At 50.6% G+C, this 19,998-nt stretch overlaps 2 protein-coding genes across 2 annotated transcripts; both read left to right on the forward strand.

Annotated features, from left to right (window-relative positions):
* The first annotated feature begins 3,268 nt into the window (after window positions 1-3,268).
* Window positions 3,269-6,866, forward strand: Fis1 (fission, mitochondrial 1). Its single transcript, XM_076923253.1, has 5 exons — window positions 3,269-3,432; window positions 4,206-4,338; window positions 5,758-5,834; window positions 6,194-6,299; window positions 6,550-6,866. Exons 1-5 carry the CDS (start codon window positions 3,388-3,390, stop codon window positions 6,645-6,647), a joined length of 459 nt encoding a protein of 152 aa, XP_076779368.1. The 5' UTR covers window positions 3,269-3,387; the 3' UTR covers window positions 6,648-6,866.
* A 1,572-nt stretch (window positions 6,867-8,438) lies between these two features.
* Window positions 8,439-16,341, forward strand: Cldn15 (claudin 15). The gene is made up of 5 exons (XM_076923252.1): window positions 8,439-8,947; window positions 13,017-13,181; window positions 14,970-15,051; window positions 15,132-15,248; window positions 15,341-16,341. The coding sequence occupies exons 1-5, from the start codon at window positions 8,731-8,733 to the stop codon at window positions 15,441-15,443; spliced, it is 684 nt and encodes a 227-aa protein (XP_076779367.1). The 5' UTR covers window positions 8,439-8,730; the 3' UTR covers window positions 15,444-16,341.
* The last annotated feature ends 3,657 nt before the right edge of the window (window positions 16,342-19,998 follow it).

Genomic DNA, 19,998 nt, shown 5'->3' on the forward strand with positions numbered 1-19,998 from the left:
CGGCTTATTTTGGTGTTTTAAGACAGAGTCTCTTTGCATAGCCCTGGCTAACCTGAAAACTCAACCTGTAGACCAGGCTGGCCTTAAATTCACAGAGATCCGCCTGCCTCTGCCTCGGGCATGCATCAGACAAAGGTCCTGAGTGGTGAGATGTTAAGGGGCTAGAGTGGGGAAGAAAAGTAAAGCAGACTCGGCTGGGACCAGGAGGTCTTGCTTGAATGGTGTTTTATGCCAGCAAGTCTATTAAGATACACAGCATCTTATGTGCTATTTGTTTGTAGGGGGAGAATGGCCAAAAGTAGCTAAATCAGACAGTGTTGGCAAAGAGAACACAGAATACCTCAGACATACACATCTATCTAAGGACTGATAGCAATAGCCCAGGGAAGAGAGTAGGATCCCAGTAAACTACAACCCTCACTTCTTGGAGGCCCAACCCCCAGCCTCAGACTTTGCCAAGTCTGCTCTTGGGCAGTGACACAGAACTGACATTCCTTTTGCCTTTCCACCCAGGCCCCTGAGAAATCCTTGAATTGTCTGGCTCCCAAGAGGAGCTAATGCACCCCAGGCTGGACTTGAAGTTGCTACATAGCCAAGGATGATCTTAAACTTCCTCATCCTCCTGCCTCCACCTCCCAAGTGCTAGGATTATAATCATGCAACCAGCATTCCCAACTCTTTTTATTAATTTATGCCTCTACCCTATATTAGATTCGTAAGGACAGGAGTTTTGTTTTTATCAGTGTCGATCGACCAACACTTAGGAAATACTCAGTCAAGAATGAATGAATCAGCCGGGTGGTGGTGGTGCACACCTTTAATCCCAGCACTTGGGAGGCAGAGGCAGGCGAATTTCTGAGTTCAAGGCCAGCCTGGTCTACAGAGTGAGTTCCAGGACAGCCAGGACTACACAGAGAAACCCTGTCTCGAAAAACCAAAAAAAAAAAAAAAAAAAAAAAAAAAAAAAGAATGAATGAATCAACCAATAAGCAAGAGCAGGGGTAGAAGATAGATTCTGAATAGCAAGGATGGTACATACAGAGGGATTGTTATTGCTGGAGGTTTCAGAATCATAGGGCAGGGTAAGTGTGCTGGCTAGTCTTATGTCAACTTGACACACAAACTAGAGTTCTCAGAGGAGGGACCCTAAACTGAGAACAATGCCTCCGTGAGATCTGACTCTAAGGCATTTACATCATTAGTGACTAATGGGGGAGGACCCAGTCTGATGTGGATGGTACCCTCCCTATGCTGATGGCCCTGGGTTCTATAAGACAGAGAGCTGAGCTGGGTGGTGGTGCACACCTTTAATCCCAGCAATCAGGAGGTAGAGGCAGGCGGATCTGAGTTCAAGCCAGGCTGGTCTACAGACAATTCTAGTCATCCAAGGCTACACACACACACACACCGTGTGGAGAGAGAGAGAGAGAGAGAGAGAGAGAGAGAGAGAGAGAGGGAGAGAAGAAGAAGAAGAAGAAGAAGAAGAAGAAGAAGAAGAAGAAGAAGAAGAAGAAGAAGAAGAAGACGACAAAGAAAGGAAGGAAGAAAGGGAAAGGGAAAGGGAAAGGGGGCAAGCAGGCTGAGCAGGCCAAGGAAAGCAAGCCAGTAAGCAACACTCCTCCATGGCCTCTGCATCAGCTTCTGCCTCTAAGCTCCCACCTTGCTTGAATTCTTTCTTGTTTGGCTTCCTTTGATGATAACTATGGTGTGATAGTGTAAACTGAATAAACCCTTTTCTTCCCAAGTTGCTTTGGTCATGGCATTTTATCCCAGCAATAGTAATCTTAACTAAAGACAGTGAGAGAATCTGTCTCAAAAAAACAAAAGCAAAGAACCAGGTGGTTGGCACCTAAGGACCAACATACAAGGCTGACTTCTGGCCTCCACATGCATGCATACAGGAGCGTGCATACAGGGGGTGGGGGTGGGGAGCAACAGCAATTAAAGCTGTGCAACCACAAGAAAGGGGTGTTGGTGATAACTTTCTTCATATTTTATTCAATAAGAATTCATTACGCAACTGATCGTGGTGGTATACAGCTTTGAGCCCAACACTTGGGAGGCAGAGGCAGGTAGATCTCAGTTCAAGGCCAACCAGGGCAACATAGTAACACCCTGTCTCAAAAAAACATACAAACAAAAAAAGTGTGTTGAGGCCGGGCAGTGGTGGCGCACGCCTTTAATTCCAGCACTTGGGAGGCAGAGGCAGGCGGATTTCTGAGTTCGAGGCCAGCCTGGTCTACAGAGTGAGTTCCAGGACGGCCAGAGCTACACAGAGAAACCCTGTCTTGAAAAACCAAAAAAAAAAAAAAAAAAAAAAAAAAGTGTGTTGAGTCTTTGCCATGAGTCTTTTGTTGTTGTTGTTTTGGGTTTTTGTTTTGTTTTTTGTTTTTGTTTTGTTTTGTTTTGTTTTTTTTCCGAGACAGGGTTTCTCTGTGTAGCCCTGGCTGTCCTGGAACTCACTCTGTAGACCAGGCTGGCCTCGAACTCAGAAATCCGCCTGCCTCTGCCTCCCAAGTGCTGGGATTAAAGGCGTGCGCGCCACCGCCCGGCTGCTATGAGTCTTAAATTCCATGTGTGACCAAAGGTCAAGATGAAAGATCCAAAAAAGTTACTAACCATTATTGCTTCTAATACTAAAATCTCAGAAATTAGCATTTGCCTCTTGTTTCTCCTCAGGCTAAAGGCCTCGGGTTGTTACTATGACTCCATAATCCTCAGGTACACCAAGAAAATGGTTTCGCTAAATCATATTTGAAAGATCTGACCCTGCAAGGGATTATTTTATTTTTAATTATGAGTATGCATGTGTGTCAGAAGAGGGCATTGGGTCCCCTTAGAGCTGGAATCCAGGCAGTTTTGAGCTACACCGTGTGAGGGCTGGCAACTTAACATGGCTCCTGCAAGAGAGCCATCCATGGGCCCTTAACCCCTGAACTGTGTTTCCTGGCCCATCAGCTTTTCTTCAGACTCTTATTAAGAGTGTCTGTCTACTGTGATCATGTGACCCAAGTTTGCGGGAGGGGGTGTGGGGAGGGTCTAGTTACCAATTCCTTTTGATTTGTGTTACACTGAGGCCCTCCGGCCCCTGGTACTCATTACGATTTTATTGCAAACACTGAAGATAACCCAGGGTCCTAGAGTGAGGAGTTCTTAGACTGGTCCCTAGGATAATGTGACCCATGGAGGATCTAGGACATCAGGGGAGTCCAAAAGAGAGAAGAATCCCAGCGTAGGCGCTAGCGCCACCGCTAGTCCCAAGGCACAGGAGGAAGGGGCGGGGCCTCCACAGGTCGATGCCGGAAGTGCCTCTCCGCCCCTGCTACTGGACCATGGAGACCGTGGCCCAGTAGAGACCTTAGTGTAAGGCTTGCAGGGGCGGTGGCCATGGAGGCCGTGCTGAACGAGCTGGTGTCTGTAGAGGACCTGAAGGTAAGGTCTGGGCCAGAGGAAGGAGGAGGGCAGAATCGGAAAGGGCAGTTCCTGACGAGAGCTGACCGAGGCCGAACAGTGCCGGTTTCGGCTTTCTGGGGAAGCCGAACTACGGCTCCCAGCAGCCTCTGCGGCATCCTGCTTCTTGTGGGGATCTGCACCGTGTTCCTAGGCCTGACGGGAGTTGTAGTTTCCAGGGTTTCAGCACCTCAGACCTAGGCCTGGGGTCTTAGCGTGATGCAGAGCTGGGAATTTGGGGTACTCGTACAGGGATGAAGTAGCATAGTCACTTGTGTAAACTTTCGCTAGCGTTTAGTCCCGCACGGTACTATTTTCACCACATCCTTGTAGCTGTGTTTTCTTTCCTCTCCTAGAATTAAAGTAAGGCAAATCCAGGCCCAAAAGAGTACGGTGGGACGGGACCAGCGGCCTCAAGTGAAAGGCCACGTAGGAGGTCATTTAGCTCTGGGACAGTATGTTTACTCTTCAGCCACTTGGGGTCAGCTGGTTCGGGAGCAGTGCCTACAGCTGCCACCAGGTGGCATTTCCTCTTGGTACCACTAGGGGCTGGGTTCAGGGACCTTCTGAAGGGGAGGACACAGAGCATGGGATCCAGGGATGGAGATGACAGAAGCTGGACTTCGGGGTACCAAGATCTACAAGGGAAAGGTGGCAGATAGGAAAATGTGGTCTAACTGGGATTTAGATATCATTAGCTGGAGAATGGTGGAAGCCCCTTGTTTCTAAATGCTTACTCTTCTCTCTAATCACAGAATTTTGAAAGGAAATTTCAGTCTGAGCAGGCAGCTGGCTCTGTGTCAAAGAGCACGCAGTTTGAATATGCCTGGTGCCTGGTTCGAAGCAAATACAATGACGACATCCGTAGAGGCATCACGCTGCTGGAGGGTAAGGCGCTGGGTCCCCCCACTTTCCAGCTGCCAGCTTGTCTGCCCTCTACTGTCCTTGACCTCCAGGACCCTTTCCAACATGGAACCCTCACCTTATAGCACACTCGTCACTTAGTCACCACCAGTCAATTCACAGCAGCAAAGGCCTAGATTGATTCTCTATATCCCCAATTTCAACATCTGAACACTCATTCAGATGGAAAACACTGTGGGGAAAATGCTCTCAGCTGGGGAGATGACTAGTGCATCCTGTCCAGGCATAAAGACCTGAGTTCAAATCCCCAGTGCCCACAGCAAAAGCTGCGTGTGGCCACAAGTGCCTATATAGAGAAAGAGCTGGAGTGCGCTAGAGATGGCTTCCTGCGATCTTAGCCAGGTTTCTCTAGGGGATCGTGTGGAGGCTGAAGGCAAGACACCAGACTTCCTCTGGTCTCTGTGCTTTTGTCTGCCCACACACAGTATACACAAAACAACTGTCCCCCTACTGGGATCAGTTTGAACTTTTAAGTTTCTTTTATAGTAGAGCACAGCAGTGGGCGTGGTCTCAGAGCATTTGGGTCTTATGTAGGGACACAGTGCAGACACTGAGGAGGCTGCAGCAGTGCACAGTTAGTGCCCAGCAGAGTGTGGCTGCTGCACACACCACAGCTCCAGCATCAGAGAGGCGGGGCAGCCTGATGGGCAGTTTGGAATGAGCCTGGATGGCATAGCAAGTGCCTATTTTAATACCTTCACACGAGGACACAGGGAGAGAAGGAGGGAGGGAGAGGGAGGGAGGGAAGGAGAGAGAGACAGAGAGACAGACAAGTCAGTCGAGGGTCACTTGGAGCTGAGTTTAGAGAGAAGGGGATGAGTTGTGGGCCTAGAGTAGTGATATGTGCCTTTAATCCCAGCATTCTGGAGGCAGAAGCAGGAGGATCTCTTGAGTTCGACTTCAGCCTGGACTGCAAAGTGAGTTGCAGGACAACCAGGACTACACAGAAAAACCCTGTCTCCAAAACAAAACAAGAGCTTAGTCTATAGAGTGCGTGTCTGCTGTGTATGAAACACTGGTTTAATTCTGTTCCCAGCACTGCATAAAAGCCAGCCATGTCCCGTACAACTCAGGAGGTGGCAGAAGGATCAGAAGGTCTGGTCATCCTCAACAAGATGACACTAAAAGAGGACATGTGAATGTCAGGCAGGAGGTGGCCTTGCAGTGGGACCCATAGCAGGCCAGTGAAATGCACCCATCCATGCAGCCGACAGTGCTGGTTCCTGTGGCCTCAGGGCTGTAACTGGAAAGCTGGGGGTGATAGGAACTGGCAATGGAGGTGTCTGACAGTGACTCTCCCAAGATCCTAGAGTGAGTCAGCGTAGCAGGACCCGTGGAACAGTGTTAGAAAGAGACTCCATCTTTCTCCTCTCCCCCCTCCAGAGCTGTTGCCCAAAGGGAGCAAAGAGGAACAGCGGGATTATGTCTTCTACCTGGCAGTGGGCAACTACCGGCTCAAGGTAAGGCCACAGAGCCCTGGCCCTCAGGAAGCCGGCAAAGGGCAGTGGGCTGGGGTGATGGTGGCTGTGTGGGCTTAGGGTAATCCCAGGGCAGACTCTGAGGAAAGTGAGAGAGTATCGGGGTGTGGGGACCACGCTGACGTCAGGTTGGGGTGCAGCCCCGTGCCTGGAGCTTTTATCTCTGCTAGCTTATCACCCCCCCACAGCTGGACTGTTTGTGAACTCTACTCCGTGGGGTGGGGCTGTAACGGGTGGAGGAGGATGAGCCGGGCCAGGGAAGGACACCCCTGGGTAGAGGGTAGCAGGAGGCGCATCCTAGGGAGCCTGTGGTCTGAGGTGTGCCTCTCCTCTGATTACAGGAATATGAGAAGGCTCTGAAGTATGTTCGAGGGCTGTTGCAGACTGAGCCCCAGAACAACCAGGCTAAGGAGCTGGAACGCCTGATTGACAAGGCCATGAAGAAAGGTGACAGGCCTCTTGCCAGCTGCTCTTCCTCTTCCCTCATGCCAGGGGCCCTTGGGAAAACACACACACACACACACACACACGCACGCACGCACACAGTCCTTCATCAAACCTAATCTCCAGGGATCTCTAACCCTGGAGTCCCAACCCGCAGACTCTGGGTACAGGTACGCCTCTTCTGTGGAGAGGAGTGTGGTCAGGGGCCTGGGGGTGGAACTGGTCTGCTCACGCCTCCCTCTTCCTTTTCCAGATGGACTGGTAGGCATGGCCATCGTTGGTGGCATGGCCCTGGGTGTGGCCGGCCTGGCTGGACTCATTGGACTGGCTGTCTCCAAGTCCAAATCCTGAAGGCAGCCTCACCTGCTCTCTGCCCCCGGACACCTGGGAGCCCGGGGGCACTGGGAGAGGGGTCTGTTCATCCTCACCATCGCCTTCCCTCTTCTCCTGCACCCCTGTCATCCACCTCTACAGTCTCCATGACCCCAGCCTCCCATCCCCTGCACCTGTAGTTTAACCCTGTCATGCTTTGCAATGAGTGTAAATAAAATTGGGCCGTGGCTTGGGAAACTCTGTGTGTGAGTGTCGGTTGAGGGAGAAGCAGGTTCACCGGGTGCACAGCGGCCCTCTCTACCCGACTCCAGGTTCCTCTGCCAGCATCCCAGCCTACACCCTTCCTTCCTCCCCTATCCTGAATCCACTTGGAAGGAACAAGGAACCTTGCCCGAGGACACGGCTTTCCCACCGCCCCAGAATCATGGGATAGAGCAGTGATCAGAGGAGGGACTGGAGCTGGGATTTACGTCTCTGGTCTCCTCTGACCCACACAGCTGCCTGGGAGTTTTCCACTGCAGGGGGCCCCCACTGGGCTTCCTCCCAAAACCTCCACCCTTCCCTCCCTTTGTCTTCCTGCCCCCTCCCCTTCCTCTGCCCAGTCTTTCTCCTTTGGGGCCACTAGGGTGACAGAGGAAGCTGTGTGGAGCCGGCAGGGATTGTGGAGATTGTTGGGCACAGGATACCCTAGTCCCAGCCTGTGGGATGGGAGGCAGAGATCTCACAGAGCTCACCCCACGCCCCTTGTGCCAGGCTCTTTGTGGGCCTGTTTGACTTCCCTGCATTCTTGTCATTCCACAGCCCCTGGCAGCCTCTCTGGGGGGCGGGAGGAGGTACCTGAGGGTTGCACAGAGGAGCCTGATTTTGGGGAAAGGGGTGGGGAGGCACAGTAGGCATAGCTATGTCTCACATTCTCTGGAAAGGGAGCCTAGTACCTACTTGCCAGGCACGACCAGGAAGCAGCCAAGAAGGGAATGTATGTTCAGACAGGTGCTCCGCTAGGGTTGTGTAGGGGATCCAGAGGTTTCCATTTATCATAATTAATAGAGCTGGTAATGGTTCCCAGTAAGCGGACAGATCAACCAGAATCATGTCTTAGGCCTATGATTGGCTCCCCACCTGGCCCCTGGCCCCTTGGCAGGGAGATCAGACTCAGTGCCGAAGAGTCAAAGGTCAGCTGGAGGGACAATTCAATTCAGGAAGTTTTGAGGAAAGTAGAATTTAGTGGCCTCACCTCAGCCCTGCTGCAGTCAGATCCAAGTAACCGCTGGGGCAATGGGAGTGTGCCCAGGAGCTATGATCTGTGGTCCCAACTCCCATTACAGCCCAAAAGCCAATAATGTTGTGTCAACAAGGCTGAGAGCCAAAAATTCAAGCGGGGGGGGGGGGGATGATAATGCTGGAGTCTAGTGGGAGCCAGGTTGGCAGGGTTTGAGAGGTCTTGCCACCCCCAACTCAAACTTCATGGTCCTTGGAGAAAGATGTAAGTCCCATCTATAGGGTCTACAGCATCCTAGGTTGCTCTCAGGATCTCTTAGTCCATCGTGGAAGGCTGTGGTGGGCCTGTTGGAAGTTTTCTTCTCTAGACACTCTGGTCTTTTGGGTACCTAAAACTCTAATTTCATTCCCTGGCCCTGGTGACAGCTGAGTCAGAGACAAGCCACTTCCCCTGGATTCCTAATGCCTCCCCTGGGGGCTGCTCCTTGGCTGTATCCCTAAGTCTCCTAGTAAGTCCAACCTCCCCACTCCTAGGGCGGGGAGTCCCGGGCTAGGCCGGAGGCCGGGGGAGGGGGTGGACTTTTGGCCCGCTTATTCCCTCCATCACAGTCAACAGCTGCAGAGCGGAGCAGGCTTGGCTCATTCCTCTGACCTGCCAGGAAGCAGAGTCTCCCAGAGACCGGGCAGAGGGAACCAGACCTGACCTCCAGAAGACGGCAGACAAGAACAAGAATCGCAGCTGGATGAGCAGTCCTTCAGCCTTCACCCCCCTCAGTCTTCCTTAACATCTCTTTTGGGCCAAAGCCCCCAGAATTCACCTGGAGGTGCCACCTCTATTTCAATCCCTGGGGCTCAAGCCCCCCTGGGGGATCTGCATCCCAGCATGTCTATAGCTGTGGAGACCTTTGGCTTCTTCATGTCAGCCCTGGGATTGCTGATGCTGGGGGTGACCCTTCCAAACAGCTACTGGAGAGTGTCCACCGTCCACGGGAACGTCATCACCACCAACACCATCTTTGAGAACCTATGGTACAGCTGTGCCACCGATTCCCTGGGAGTCTCCAACTGCTGGGACTTTCCGTCCATGCTGGCCCTCTCTGGTATGGGGTGAAGGTGGCTCTAGCGGACAGAAAGAGGTTGGGGGGTGGGGGATAGGTAGAGAGATCCTTGAGGAAAGGGTGGAGGAGGTTGCCTTTGGGCACCCTAGGGACAGTAGGATTTCAGATGAAGCTCTTGGTTCTGGACAGCTGCAGCAAAGGGTGCTGCATGACCCAGAGTGGAACCGGTGTGAGTGTTACACACAGTTCTCTGCCCTAATGTGTGACCCTCAGCCAGCTAAGTGAGGCTTCCAGATGTGATTCGGGCCTTTGCTAGCTCTAGGCCTCAGGTAAACGATGGGATGAATTTGGTCATAGCCACCTGCAAGCTAAGAGTAATCACGGTGCTAGTGTGCTTGTGGTCACGAGGCTTCTAGGCAACAAAACGTGCAGACACGCATGGGATGTTAGCTGTGTTTTAGTGGTTTGTTCTGGGAAGGAGGGTTGGCTCAGTTGGCAGGGGAGAGATGAAGACTCCATCTTGTTGGTTGAATGCCAGCCTCAATAGCTCCCCAAACATCCACAATCTGGGGGTCTACCTGCCCTGCTGAAACTCCAGAGGGCTATGGACTCAGCTCGTTTACTTTGGAAGGGAGTCTACTAGGAGGTTTAAGTGAATGCTGGAGAAGTGGGTGCGCAGAGGTGCATGTGTGTTTGGGACTCTGGACTGTTTTGTTGTTATTTTGGTTTGTTTGATGGTCTTACATGGCTGGAGCCCGAAGCCCTAACTTGGGCCCAAGTCCTTCTTTAGTACCTTCTCCTGCCCCTTTCTTGCTCACCTGCACACCTCTGTTTCTCCCCCCTTCCTTCCTTCCTTCCTTCCTTCCTTCCTTCCTTCCTTCCTTCCCTCCCTCCCTCCCTCCCTCCCTCCCTCCCTCCCTCCTCTGCCATCATTTCCCCCAAGGGATCCCCAGACACACATAACACACGCACCAATCCAAACCAAACAGTAGCTCCCCAAATGGATTTCATGTGTGTGTTCACACAATCACCTCTCCGACATCACTAGTCTCTCTAGTCTTCCCCACACACGGTACAAAGTCAATGACCGTGAATCCTCTCTGGTTGCTCCTGCCACCAGATTCTGGCCTTGCTTTTCTGGGAGCCCAACTGCAGGTGATGAGTGGGTAGGGGAATCTGAGACCTGCCCAGGGTGGGGAACAGAACGTTGTGAAATGGCCTCGTATCTGCAAGATGCTCTGAGCAGAGATCGTGTCTAGGTGAATCTCTGGTACTCTGCTTTCCCCAACTCTCCTGAGGTATCGAGCTGCTAAGATCTCTGACTATGCTCCATACCCAAACCTTTGGAAAAACTGAATCCATTCTGGGCCACAAACTCAGAGCAGTAAGTGGCCAGAGGGGACCATGCATAGAGTCATCTCAGCACCCCTCGTTTGCAGAGGGCATTCTGCTGTGAGCCTGCCACCTAAGAGGGGCCTCACATGGTGTTGCTGCTCTTTCTCAGCAAGAAAACTTGAATTTGGAGGAAAGCCACATGGATTGCTGAGGGTGATGGAAGGGGCTATGTCCTTTGGTTTGGTTTGGATTGGTGTGTGTGTGTGTGTGTGTGTGTGTGTGTGTGTGTGTGTGTGACATGGTTTTGCTATGTAGTCCAATCTCTGACCTCATTACATAGCCAAGGCTGGTCCTGAACTGGAGAAGATCCTCCTGCATCAGCCTCCCAAGTGCTGGGATTGCAGGTGTGCACCACCACACCTAGCTTTTCCTTTTATATGATCATTCCCCTTCCCGTAATGCAGTCTATGCTTTTCAGATGTATTTATACCGTTAATCTCGGTTTGTCAAAGCAGGACCACTCTGCAGAGTTAAGCAGCCTGGCTAGAGGCAGAGGAGGTAGACAGGAAGCTGTGATTCCCATTTACTGTGTCTGAGGTGAGGGCCAGTTTATTCTTCTGCAGGCTGCTGAGTCCCAAGAAAGATCCCCCCACCCCCCCACACACACTTTGCACCCAGTATTAGAGATTAGACTAAGAACCGTATGTATATCAGACAAGCATGCCACCACCAGCTACCCTCCGTCCCTCAGTGGAGGAGTCTAGGCCAGTGTTTAGCACTAAGAGCCCTCCCTGGGGAATTGCAAACAAAATGCTCTACCTCTGAGCTACAGCTCCAACCTTCTTTTTATATTTCATTTTGAGACAATCTTGATGAGATGTCTGGGCTGGCCTTGAACTTGCAGCCCTCTTGCCTCAACCTCTTGAGTGCTGTGGTGATTTCAGGCATAGTTCACTGAGCCAGGCCTAATAATTAATTAATGACTTCATACCCATGCAACCTCTACAGGATTCAGCCACTCACTGGATCCACATAACCCTAGGCCCTTCCGTCATCTTTCCTTTGTCCGTTAGCATTCTCTGCACATTAAGAATTGGTGGGGGAACTCTCTAGAAGGTGTGGCTGGGAGTCATAATGTCCTCTCAGAGAACTTTGTCCCCCCTCCCTACCTCTTAACTCCAGGCTACTTCATCTCTTCCTGGCAGAGGCCCAAGCCTTTTGCCTTCCGTACCATGCATGCTATGGGCCCCACCCAGAGAGGGGTACAAGGTTCCTGAGAGTGTTTAGCAATCATCAAAAACAGGAGGAGGGGCCAGCAGCTTCCCTTCGCTCTGAGAAAAGGGAAACCAAAGCACCAAAAGATTATGAACGGAACTGACTGGGATGGGTTCCTAGTCCCAGGTTTCATATCTTCCATGGTCCTCTACTCTCTGCCCTGAATCATTGCTGCCCCCTACTGGTTACTCTGGAAGAAACTGGGCTCCAACCCAGAGTGTCCAAGGTTGGGTATGGTAGCATAGGTCTGTAATCCCAACAAGCCCAAGGCTGAGGCAGGAGGATCAAGAGTTAGCCATGTAGCAAGTTTGAGGCACATCTAGTCTATGTGAAACCTTGTCTCAGTAGATGGATGGATGGATGGATGGATGGATGGATGGATGGATGGATGTGTGGGTGGATGGATGGATGGATGGATGGATGGATGGATGTGTGGGTGGATGGATGGATGGATGGGTAGATGGATGGGTGGATGGATGGACGGACGGGTGGGTGGATGGATGGATGGATGTGTGGGTGGATGGATGGACGGACGGGTGGGTGGATGGATGGATGGATGTGTGGGTGGATGGATGGACGGACGGGTGGGTGGATGGATGGATGGATGGATGGATGTGTGGATGGATGGATAGATAGATAGATAGATAGATAGATAGATAGATAGATAGATAGATAGTACAGACCTTTATTCCTAGTGCTTGGGAGGCAGAAGCAGGTGGATCTCTGAATTTAAGGCCAGCCTGGTCTATCAAATTCCAGGACAGCCAGGACTACACAGGGAAACCATGTCTTGGGGGTAAGGGAGAGAAAGAAAAAAGGAGAGGATGGGAAGAGTCATTGAGCCCTCCCTTGAGTGTCTAATCACCTCTCCAATCATTTGCAATTCTGCCCTAATTGCATGAGGCCCAGGATCTCAGGGAGAGGCTAGGATGGAGTGGCTGGGGAAGACTAGGGAAGGGGCCTCAGCTCTGTGGCTAAGGGAGCCATCATCCATGCTGGCTGAAGACTTCCTGTTGTGGCTACTTTGGGGCCATCCTTCTGCCAGTAAGGGTTCATTCATATTCTCTGTAAGGTGGTCCTGGTCCGATAAACTTGTCCCCCATGGTGACATTTGGTAGTGACCTACTTTGGTTTGTTCTCAGGACCTCCAGAAGAAGGGGTAGATGTTGTTTACATTCCCCCAGGGAAGGGAGTTTTGGCGACACGTGGGTTGCATGCCCAGCGTCATATAAACCAGGCCTGGTGGTGTGTGCCTGTCGCCCCAGCACTGCTGAGGCAGAGACAAATGGATCAGAAGCATAAGGTCATACTCAGCTACTTTAACAAGTTTGGGGCCAACCTAGACTACATGAGGCCTAGTCAGACTTCAGGAAGAGAGATTAGGAGCCAAGATGGAGCAAGAGGGATAAGGAGGGAGGCTGGACTGGATCCTGAAGAGGGCGGGTGCTGGGACTTTTAGGTGCAGGAAAAGGCTGACCGGCTTCCCCTGTGCACTCCCCAGGGTATGTCCAGGGCTGCCGAGCTCTCATGATCACCGCCATCCTCCTGGGCTTCCTGGGCCTCTTTCTAGGCATGGTGGGGCTCCGCTGCACCAGTGTTGGCAACATCGATGTCTCCAGGAAGGCCAAGCTGCTGGCCATTGCAGGGGCCCTCCACATACTTGCTGGTAATGGGGGAGAGAAGGAACACACATGGGGTGGGGTGTGTCTTGGGGCTTGCCTCACCCTCCCCTTTTGCTCAGCTCTCCCCTCTCCACCCTGTCTGTACTCTGCAGAGCTCTAAACCACAACTCACTGTCCAAGACTAAGGTTGTCTCTTCTCCCATTTGAGCCAAAGCCCAGGCAGACCTGAAAGATTGTTTCCAGAGCTTATAGCTGGCTGAGGGATCAGAGTCTAGGCATGTACACACACACACAGCCACTTACACATATGCACACATACATAAATATCACACATACACAAACACACACATCACACATACACACAATCACACATACACACATATAGCCACATGCATATAACACACATACACACATATCACATATACACACACATTACACATACATCCAACATATACATAAACACACATACACACACATATAGCCACATACCCATAACCTACACATGCTCACTCATAGTTGCAATGAACAGATGGCCTATCACGGTCCAGCTTATTACATTTCTGCACACATCCCTTCATGATAAACCATGCAGGGCTAGTGAGTAAAGGCACTTTGTGGTGACCCATAATTGATCCAGAGATCCCCAGAGTGGATGGGAAGAACTAGCTTCTGAAAGTTTTCCTTTGACCACCACATGAGCACCTGCACTCACCTGCATATACCACACACTAAATTAATAATAATAATAACAACAACAATATTTTTTTTTATAAAATCAGGCATAGTGGATATTTCCATTTTCTAGACCTGAAGGCTTAGAAGGTCCCTTGTCCCTTAGCCAGTTTGGCGGAGGTGAGTGAGAACCCACAGGGATAACAAAGGCAGGGAAGACTTTTTGGACAGCTGGGCTATTGTTAACCATCTGGGGAGACTGAGTCATTTTCTCTGCCAGTTAAAGAATTATTAAAAGGCAGGGAAACGATCTCACGCTGGACAGTCAGCAGCGGAGAAATCTTGAACACAGCAGATGAATCCAGTTGAAAAAAAAAATGTTTTAAGGAAACACACCCACGCAGCAGACACACACAAAAAGACTCCACAAAGCAGAGGGGGGATGGAGAAGCCAAAAGTCCAGTATCTTGTCCAGGGCTGAGGTTTGTTTGTTTGTTTTCTTTAGTCTGAAGAGTCTTCCTAATTTAGGATTGGTCAGTTTGAAGAAAGACAGGGTGGCTGATTGGCCCTCAATTGTTGTGTAACGTATCCTGATCGGTGTTGGACTGTTGAGTCAGTCCATGGGGCGGGAGTGCTGGGAAGAGAAGAAAGTCCACAAGGCCTTTGTTTTAAGCTGCCAGGCTTTTGTCTCAGGTCTAGAAGGGAGGAAGAAGCTGGTCATCTTAGAAGCTCTCCATCTTTATTTGCTCGCCTTGGCCACTCTCCCTGTCTCCCTGTCTCCCTATCTCCCTGTCTCCCAGGGAATCTGTTTAAATCCTAGTCCCTCAGTACAATTGAAGGCTGGTGTGCACTAAGCAAACTCTGTGTGGTAGTTCATGACTATAGTCTCAAAAGGTAACAGGATCAAGGTTATGCCAGGATACATGGTGAGTTCAAGGCCAGCCTAGGCCTCAAAAGGTCTTGTCTTTCAAAAGATACCCTGGGACTTGTGTGACCTGACATGTGGTCTGAACATGTTTGAGGAAAGGACATGATGCTCCCCCCTGCCCCTGCCCTGCCTGTGTCTCAAGCCCCTCATAGCTCACTTGCTTGTGGAGGATGGGGTTGGTTTGTGGCGTGAGAGGGGCACTTAGGACTGGATCCTGTGGCCTTTTCTCCAGGAGCCTGTGGGATGGTGGCTATCTCATGGTACGCCGTCAACATCACTACCAACTTCTTTGACCCCCTGTATGCTGGAACCAAGTAAGTGAGGAACCCTGCCCTTGGGGACAGTGGGTGGGACAGCTCCTCTGAGCTGGCACTCACCTCTTCCACTCTTCCAGGTATGAACTGGGTTCTGCTCTCTACTTGGGCTGGAGCGCCTCCCTGCTCTCCATCCTGGGCGGCATCTGTATGTTCTCCACCTGCTGCTGTGCCTCCAAGGAAGACCCAGCCACCAGGTGAGAGGATGAGCGGGAGGAGGATGGGATGCAGAGTGAGGACCACAACATCCTGTGACCCCTGTGACCCTGCCTTCCTCTTCATCCCACAGGGCTGGGCTTCCCTACAAGCCTTCTACAGTTGTGATACCCCGAGCCACCTCGGATGGAAGTGACATCAGCTTTGGTAAATATGGCAAAAATGCCTATGTGTAGGAGCTCTGGCCTGGTAGCCACCGTCCCACTGTCTCCAGGACCTGCGGGCAGCCCAGTCTCCAGTTAATAACCTCAGGATGGGCCAGATTTCCAGGCCTTTCTATTTTCTATGCCTGGAGGCCACTACGCACTCTGGGCACACCTTATCAGACACTCCAGCCTCTCCCAGGAACAGAAGCTTCGGGGGCAAATTGCATGTCCTCCTACAGCTGGACTCAAGGGGACAGAGGTGTCTACAGCATGTGACTCCGTATTAATATGTACATAAATAAATGTATATTGTGATCGTTCAGGGGCTTCAGGGGGTCATTTTCAAGCCATAGACTGTCAAGTCTGCCCACTTTGGGGCTGTCTCATATAGTAAAATAGTGTGCCAGGGAGATGGCTCAGTGAGTTAAGAGTGTTTGCTACACAAGTATGAGGACCTGAGTTCAAATCCCAGTACCTGTGTAAAAAGTGGGCCATGGATGCACACACTGCTGCAACCCAAGCGCTACCAGGGAGGTGCTCTGAGGCTTACTGGCTTCCAGCCTAGCTCCAGGTTTGATGTGAGGCCCAGTCTCAAGGGGAAGAGGTGGACATGATGGAGCAGGGCACTGGAAGCCCCTGTCTGACCTCGCAGGCACACAGACTTGTGCATGGACGACATACACACACACACACACATTCTCACAAAAGGATTTGAAAAGGGGAATCGCTAACAACTGCTCAGAGTCACCCACCTTCAGGGGACTGTTGACAGCTGTGATGCTCCTGGCCTGCTGAAGGTTCCTGTCTGTTGGCTCGTGACCTATTTTCTCACAGCCTCACCAAGGGGCAGTTGATCTAGAAGGGGCATTGGTGTGTACGTGTGTGTTTGAAGTTGATTTGGGATTTAAAATAAAGATATTTTAAAAGATGCAGTCTTTGCATGACTATGTGCATGTCTTCATGGGGTTTAGGGGCATGTGCCTACAGGTGCCTGAAGAGCCAAAAAGAGGGGCCCAGATCCCCTGGAACTGGGATTACAGGAGGGTGTGAGCTGCCCCATGTGGGTGTTGGAAACAGAACCCTGATCTGTCAGACCTGCAAGGGCTCAGTTAATGCTGATCTGTCTCTGTCTCTTCAGTCTAAAACAACAACAAAACAAAACAGAAAAGAAAAAAAGAAGAAAACGATACTCGAGATTATGGATATTGGCATTTTAAAGAGTCTCAGAGAACAAGACATCAAACTATGAGGGTCCCCAAAAGGGAGTCCCTGGAACAGTGTTTTATCTTGTTTGTTTGTTTCACCTAGGCCTAAGTGTGCTCATGAAGAATGGGCCAGGCCTGATATGGACACATTTCTGTGGAAAAGTTACAATATCTTCCAGAAAGAGGCTCTGAAGGTCCGTGTATAATAACATAGTTGGTTGGCTTGTTGTGGGCAGCTTAGTGTGAGCCTTTGGGGACCAAGTAGAGCTTTAAAAAAACGAGTCTGGGTGGGGTGGTGCACCCCTGTCACCCCAGCACTTGGGAGGCAGAAGCAGGAGGAATCAAGAGTTCGAGGTCATCCTTAGCTCTATGGTGAGTCTGAAGACAGCCTGGGCTACAGGAGACCACGTCTATAAAAAGCAAAGCTTGACTAGAGAGCTAGTTCAACTGGTAGAGTGATTGCCTTTCAAGCATGGGGCCATGAGTTCTAGTTTCAGAATCCAAATCAAAAGGCTAGGTAGCTGGGCAGTGGTGGTGCATACCCTTAATTTTAGCACTCGGGAAGCAGGGGCAGGTGAATCTCTGTGAGTTCCGGGCCAGCCTGCTCTACAGAGCAAGTTCTAGGACAGCCAGTGCTACACAGAGAAACCCTCTCTTGAAAAAAAATTTTTTTTAAAGAAAAAGAAAGAAAAAGGCTAGGTGTGATGGCTTATGCTTGCAAGCCCTGCACTGGGGAGATGGAAAGAGAGGCTCACAGGCTGGCCAGCCTAGCAAGACTGACTGCTCTATAGGTAAAAGTGACAAACTGTATCTCTATAAGTGTCACAAAGTCAGAGGAAGACACATGTGCTTTGTTGTGATAACACCTTGACCAAAAGCAACTTAGGGAGAAAGGGGGTTATTTCAGCTTTTAATTCCCAGGGCATAAGATGCTTGCATGTTCCAGTAGTATTTTTATAGAGCCCACCTACCTAGGGATGGAAACGCCCACAGTAGGCTGGGCCACCTCATCAATTAACAGTTAATAAAAAGCCCCTACAGAGGTGCTCACAGGCCAGTCTGATCCAGACAGTCCTCAGACTGAGACTCCTTCAGATGATTTTGGGTTGTGTCAAGTTAGTAGCAAGAGCTAACTTTCTGGTGACCTGGGTCTGCCTCTGGGTTTTGGCAAGTGGCCCTTTCTTTTTCCTTTTTTTTTTTTTTTTTTTTTTTTTTTTTTTGGTTTTTCAAGACAGGGTTTCTCTGTGTAGTCCTGGCCTGGAACTCACTTTGTAGACCAGGCTGGTCTCGAACTCAGAAATCCACCTGCCGCTGCCTCCCAAGTGCTGGGATTAAAGGCGTGCGCCACCACCGCCTGGTGGTCCTTTCTTTTTCCAAATCCACATAGCTACATAGACTCCCCTGCCTGCTTCTCCCCTTCCTTTCAGAAAACCTAAACCGAGTTGCACAACTGACCACTTAATAGTATTGAGCCTGGCTCCTGGGAGGGGTTCCTATATCTTCAGCCGCTCTGTGGTCACGCAACTATAAAAGACGGAGGGAAACTTTTTTTGTTTGTGTTTGTTTTGTTTTTCTCTGTGTAGCCCTAGCTGTCCCAGAATTTGCTCTGTAGACCAGGCTGGCCTTGAGCTCACAGAGATCTGCCTGCCTCCGCCTCCTGAGTGCTGGCATTAAAAGTGTGCTTTATAGCCAGGCAGTGATGGTGCACTCCTTTAATCCCAGCACTTGGGAGGCAGAGGCAGGTGGATTTCTGAGTTCGAGGCCAGCCCAGTAGGAAGAATGAAGTCCTAAGGACAGGCAAGAGTCAGAGGCAGTCACTGCTCCCACCAGAACAGCAAGCTATGTAACTGTCTCATTTAGGGTTTCCATTGCCATGGTGAACAGACACCATGACCAAGGCAACTCTTATAAAGGACATTTAATTGGGTCTGGCTTACAGGTTCAGAGGTTCAGTCCATTATCATCATGGCGGGAAGCATGACAGCATGCAGGCAGACATAGGAGGAGCCGAGATTTCTACATATTGATCTGAAGACTATCAGGACAGACTATCTTCTGCAGGCAGCCAGGAGGAGGGTGTCTTCTGCCCTGGACCAACCTCAAGCATAAGGCCTCAAAGCCCACCCCATCAGTGACTCGCTTTTGCCAACAAGACCACACTTCCCAATAGTGCCACCTCCCATGGGCTAAGCATATTCAAACCATGACAACTGGGACCTAGGTCAGACCCATACAGGCTCCCTGATCTCTGTGAGCCCCCATGAGTCCAGGTCAGTTGGTTCTTTAGGCCATGTTCTTGTGGTGTTGACCCCTCGCCCTCCTCCAATCCTTTCTCCTTGGCTGCCTCCTCTTCCTCTTCTTCCTCCTCCTCCTTTTCCTTCTAGGGACTACTTGAGTTTGTCAAGGGCAACTTTTAAAAAAAATTATGTATTTAGTGTGTGTGTGTGTGAGAGAGAGGGAGAGAGAGAGAGCACATAGGTACACGTGTGTGCGCACATACATGTGAAAGTCAAAGGACAACTTGTGGGAGTCAGTCCCAGGGATCAAACTCGGTCATCAAACTCAGACACAAGTCACAAGTGCCTTTCCCATTAAGCCATCTCACCAACCCAAAATGTTAGTGAGAACTTGTCTCAAAAACCTCGAAAAACCTTGCCGGATCTCATTAGTAGCTAATTAAGGTCATTTGTTCAGCAAATACTTAGGACCGCTCCTGCTGTGTGCTTAGCAGGGTAATTTCCAGGATTAGGTGATAACAGCCTGCAATCCACTTAGACAAGTAAACACTTGGGATCCTGTAAACACCATGCCAATCTCAGCAGCCAGCACTACCAGCATCAGGAACCGCCAAGTTTCCCCTGTGTTTCCCAGGAATGTTTTGGTCCAATGTTGGTGACAATTTTCCATACCCCACTTCCGACATCCTAAGTGTCCCTGCACACTGGCAGCATCAGGGACAAGAGTCAGCCTGACTAGTCCCATTTCATCAAGCATCAGACAGAACTATCTGGTTCCCTCTCGCAGGATTTTGCAACATTCCTTAGCCTTCACCCCACCTGCCCAGTCACTCAGCCCTTGAAGCTAGCTCAAACCGGAAATGACATACGGGTTGCTGACTGTACAATCTGTAATCGAAGCTATTTGGGAGGCAGAGGCAGCAGGAAGATTAGGAGCTCAAGGCCTTCGGGAGCTACAGAGCTGAGTTCAGCCTGGGCAACCTAGTGAGATCCTGTTTCAAATTATGAAATAAAAAGTGAGCTGGGATGTAGCTAAGGGGCTGAGTGCTTCTGAGGCCTGGAGGTGAGCTTCAGCAGTAGAGTGTTTGTCTAGCCCGTGTGTTGCCTTGGGTTCCAGAAAAAAAAAAAAGAGGGAGGGGGCAG

The sequence above is a fragment of the Arvicanthis niloticus genome, chromosome 24 (genome assembly GCF_011762505.2).
Source record: "Arvicanthis niloticus isolate mArvNil1 chromosome 24, mArvNil1.pat.X, whole genome shotgun sequence".
In the NCBI taxonomy this organism is placed as follows: Eukaryota; Metazoa; Chordata; class Mammalia; order Rodentia; family Muridae; genus Arvicanthis; species Arvicanthis niloticus.

Bases quoted from the DNA above. Each gene is read 5' to 3' on its own strand.
- Fis1 (XM_076923253.1), top strand. From the start codon at position 3,388: ATGGAGGCCGTGCTGAACGAGCTGGTGTCTGTAGAGGACCTGAAG. The intron at 3,433-4,205 runs GTAAGGTCTGGG...CTCTAATCACAG, and splicing joins TGTCTGTAGAGGACCTGAAG to AATTTTGAAAGGAAATTTCA. The intron at 5,835-6,193 runs GTAAGGCCACAG...CTCTGATTACAG, and splicing joins TGGGCAACTACCGGCTCAAG to GAATATGAGAAGGCTCTGAA.
- Cldn15 (XM_076923252.1), top strand. From the start codon at position 8,731: ATGTCTATAGCTGTGGAGACCTTTGGCTTCTTCATGTCAGCCCTGGGA. The intron at 13,182-14,969 runs GTAATGGGGGAG...CCTTTTCTCCAG, and splicing joins GGCCCTCCACATACTTGCTG to GAGCCTGTGGGATGGTGGCT. The intron at 15,052-15,131 runs GTAAGTGAGGAA...CCACTCTTCCAG, and splicing joins CCCCTGTATGCTGGAACCAA to GTATGAACTGGGTTCTGCTC.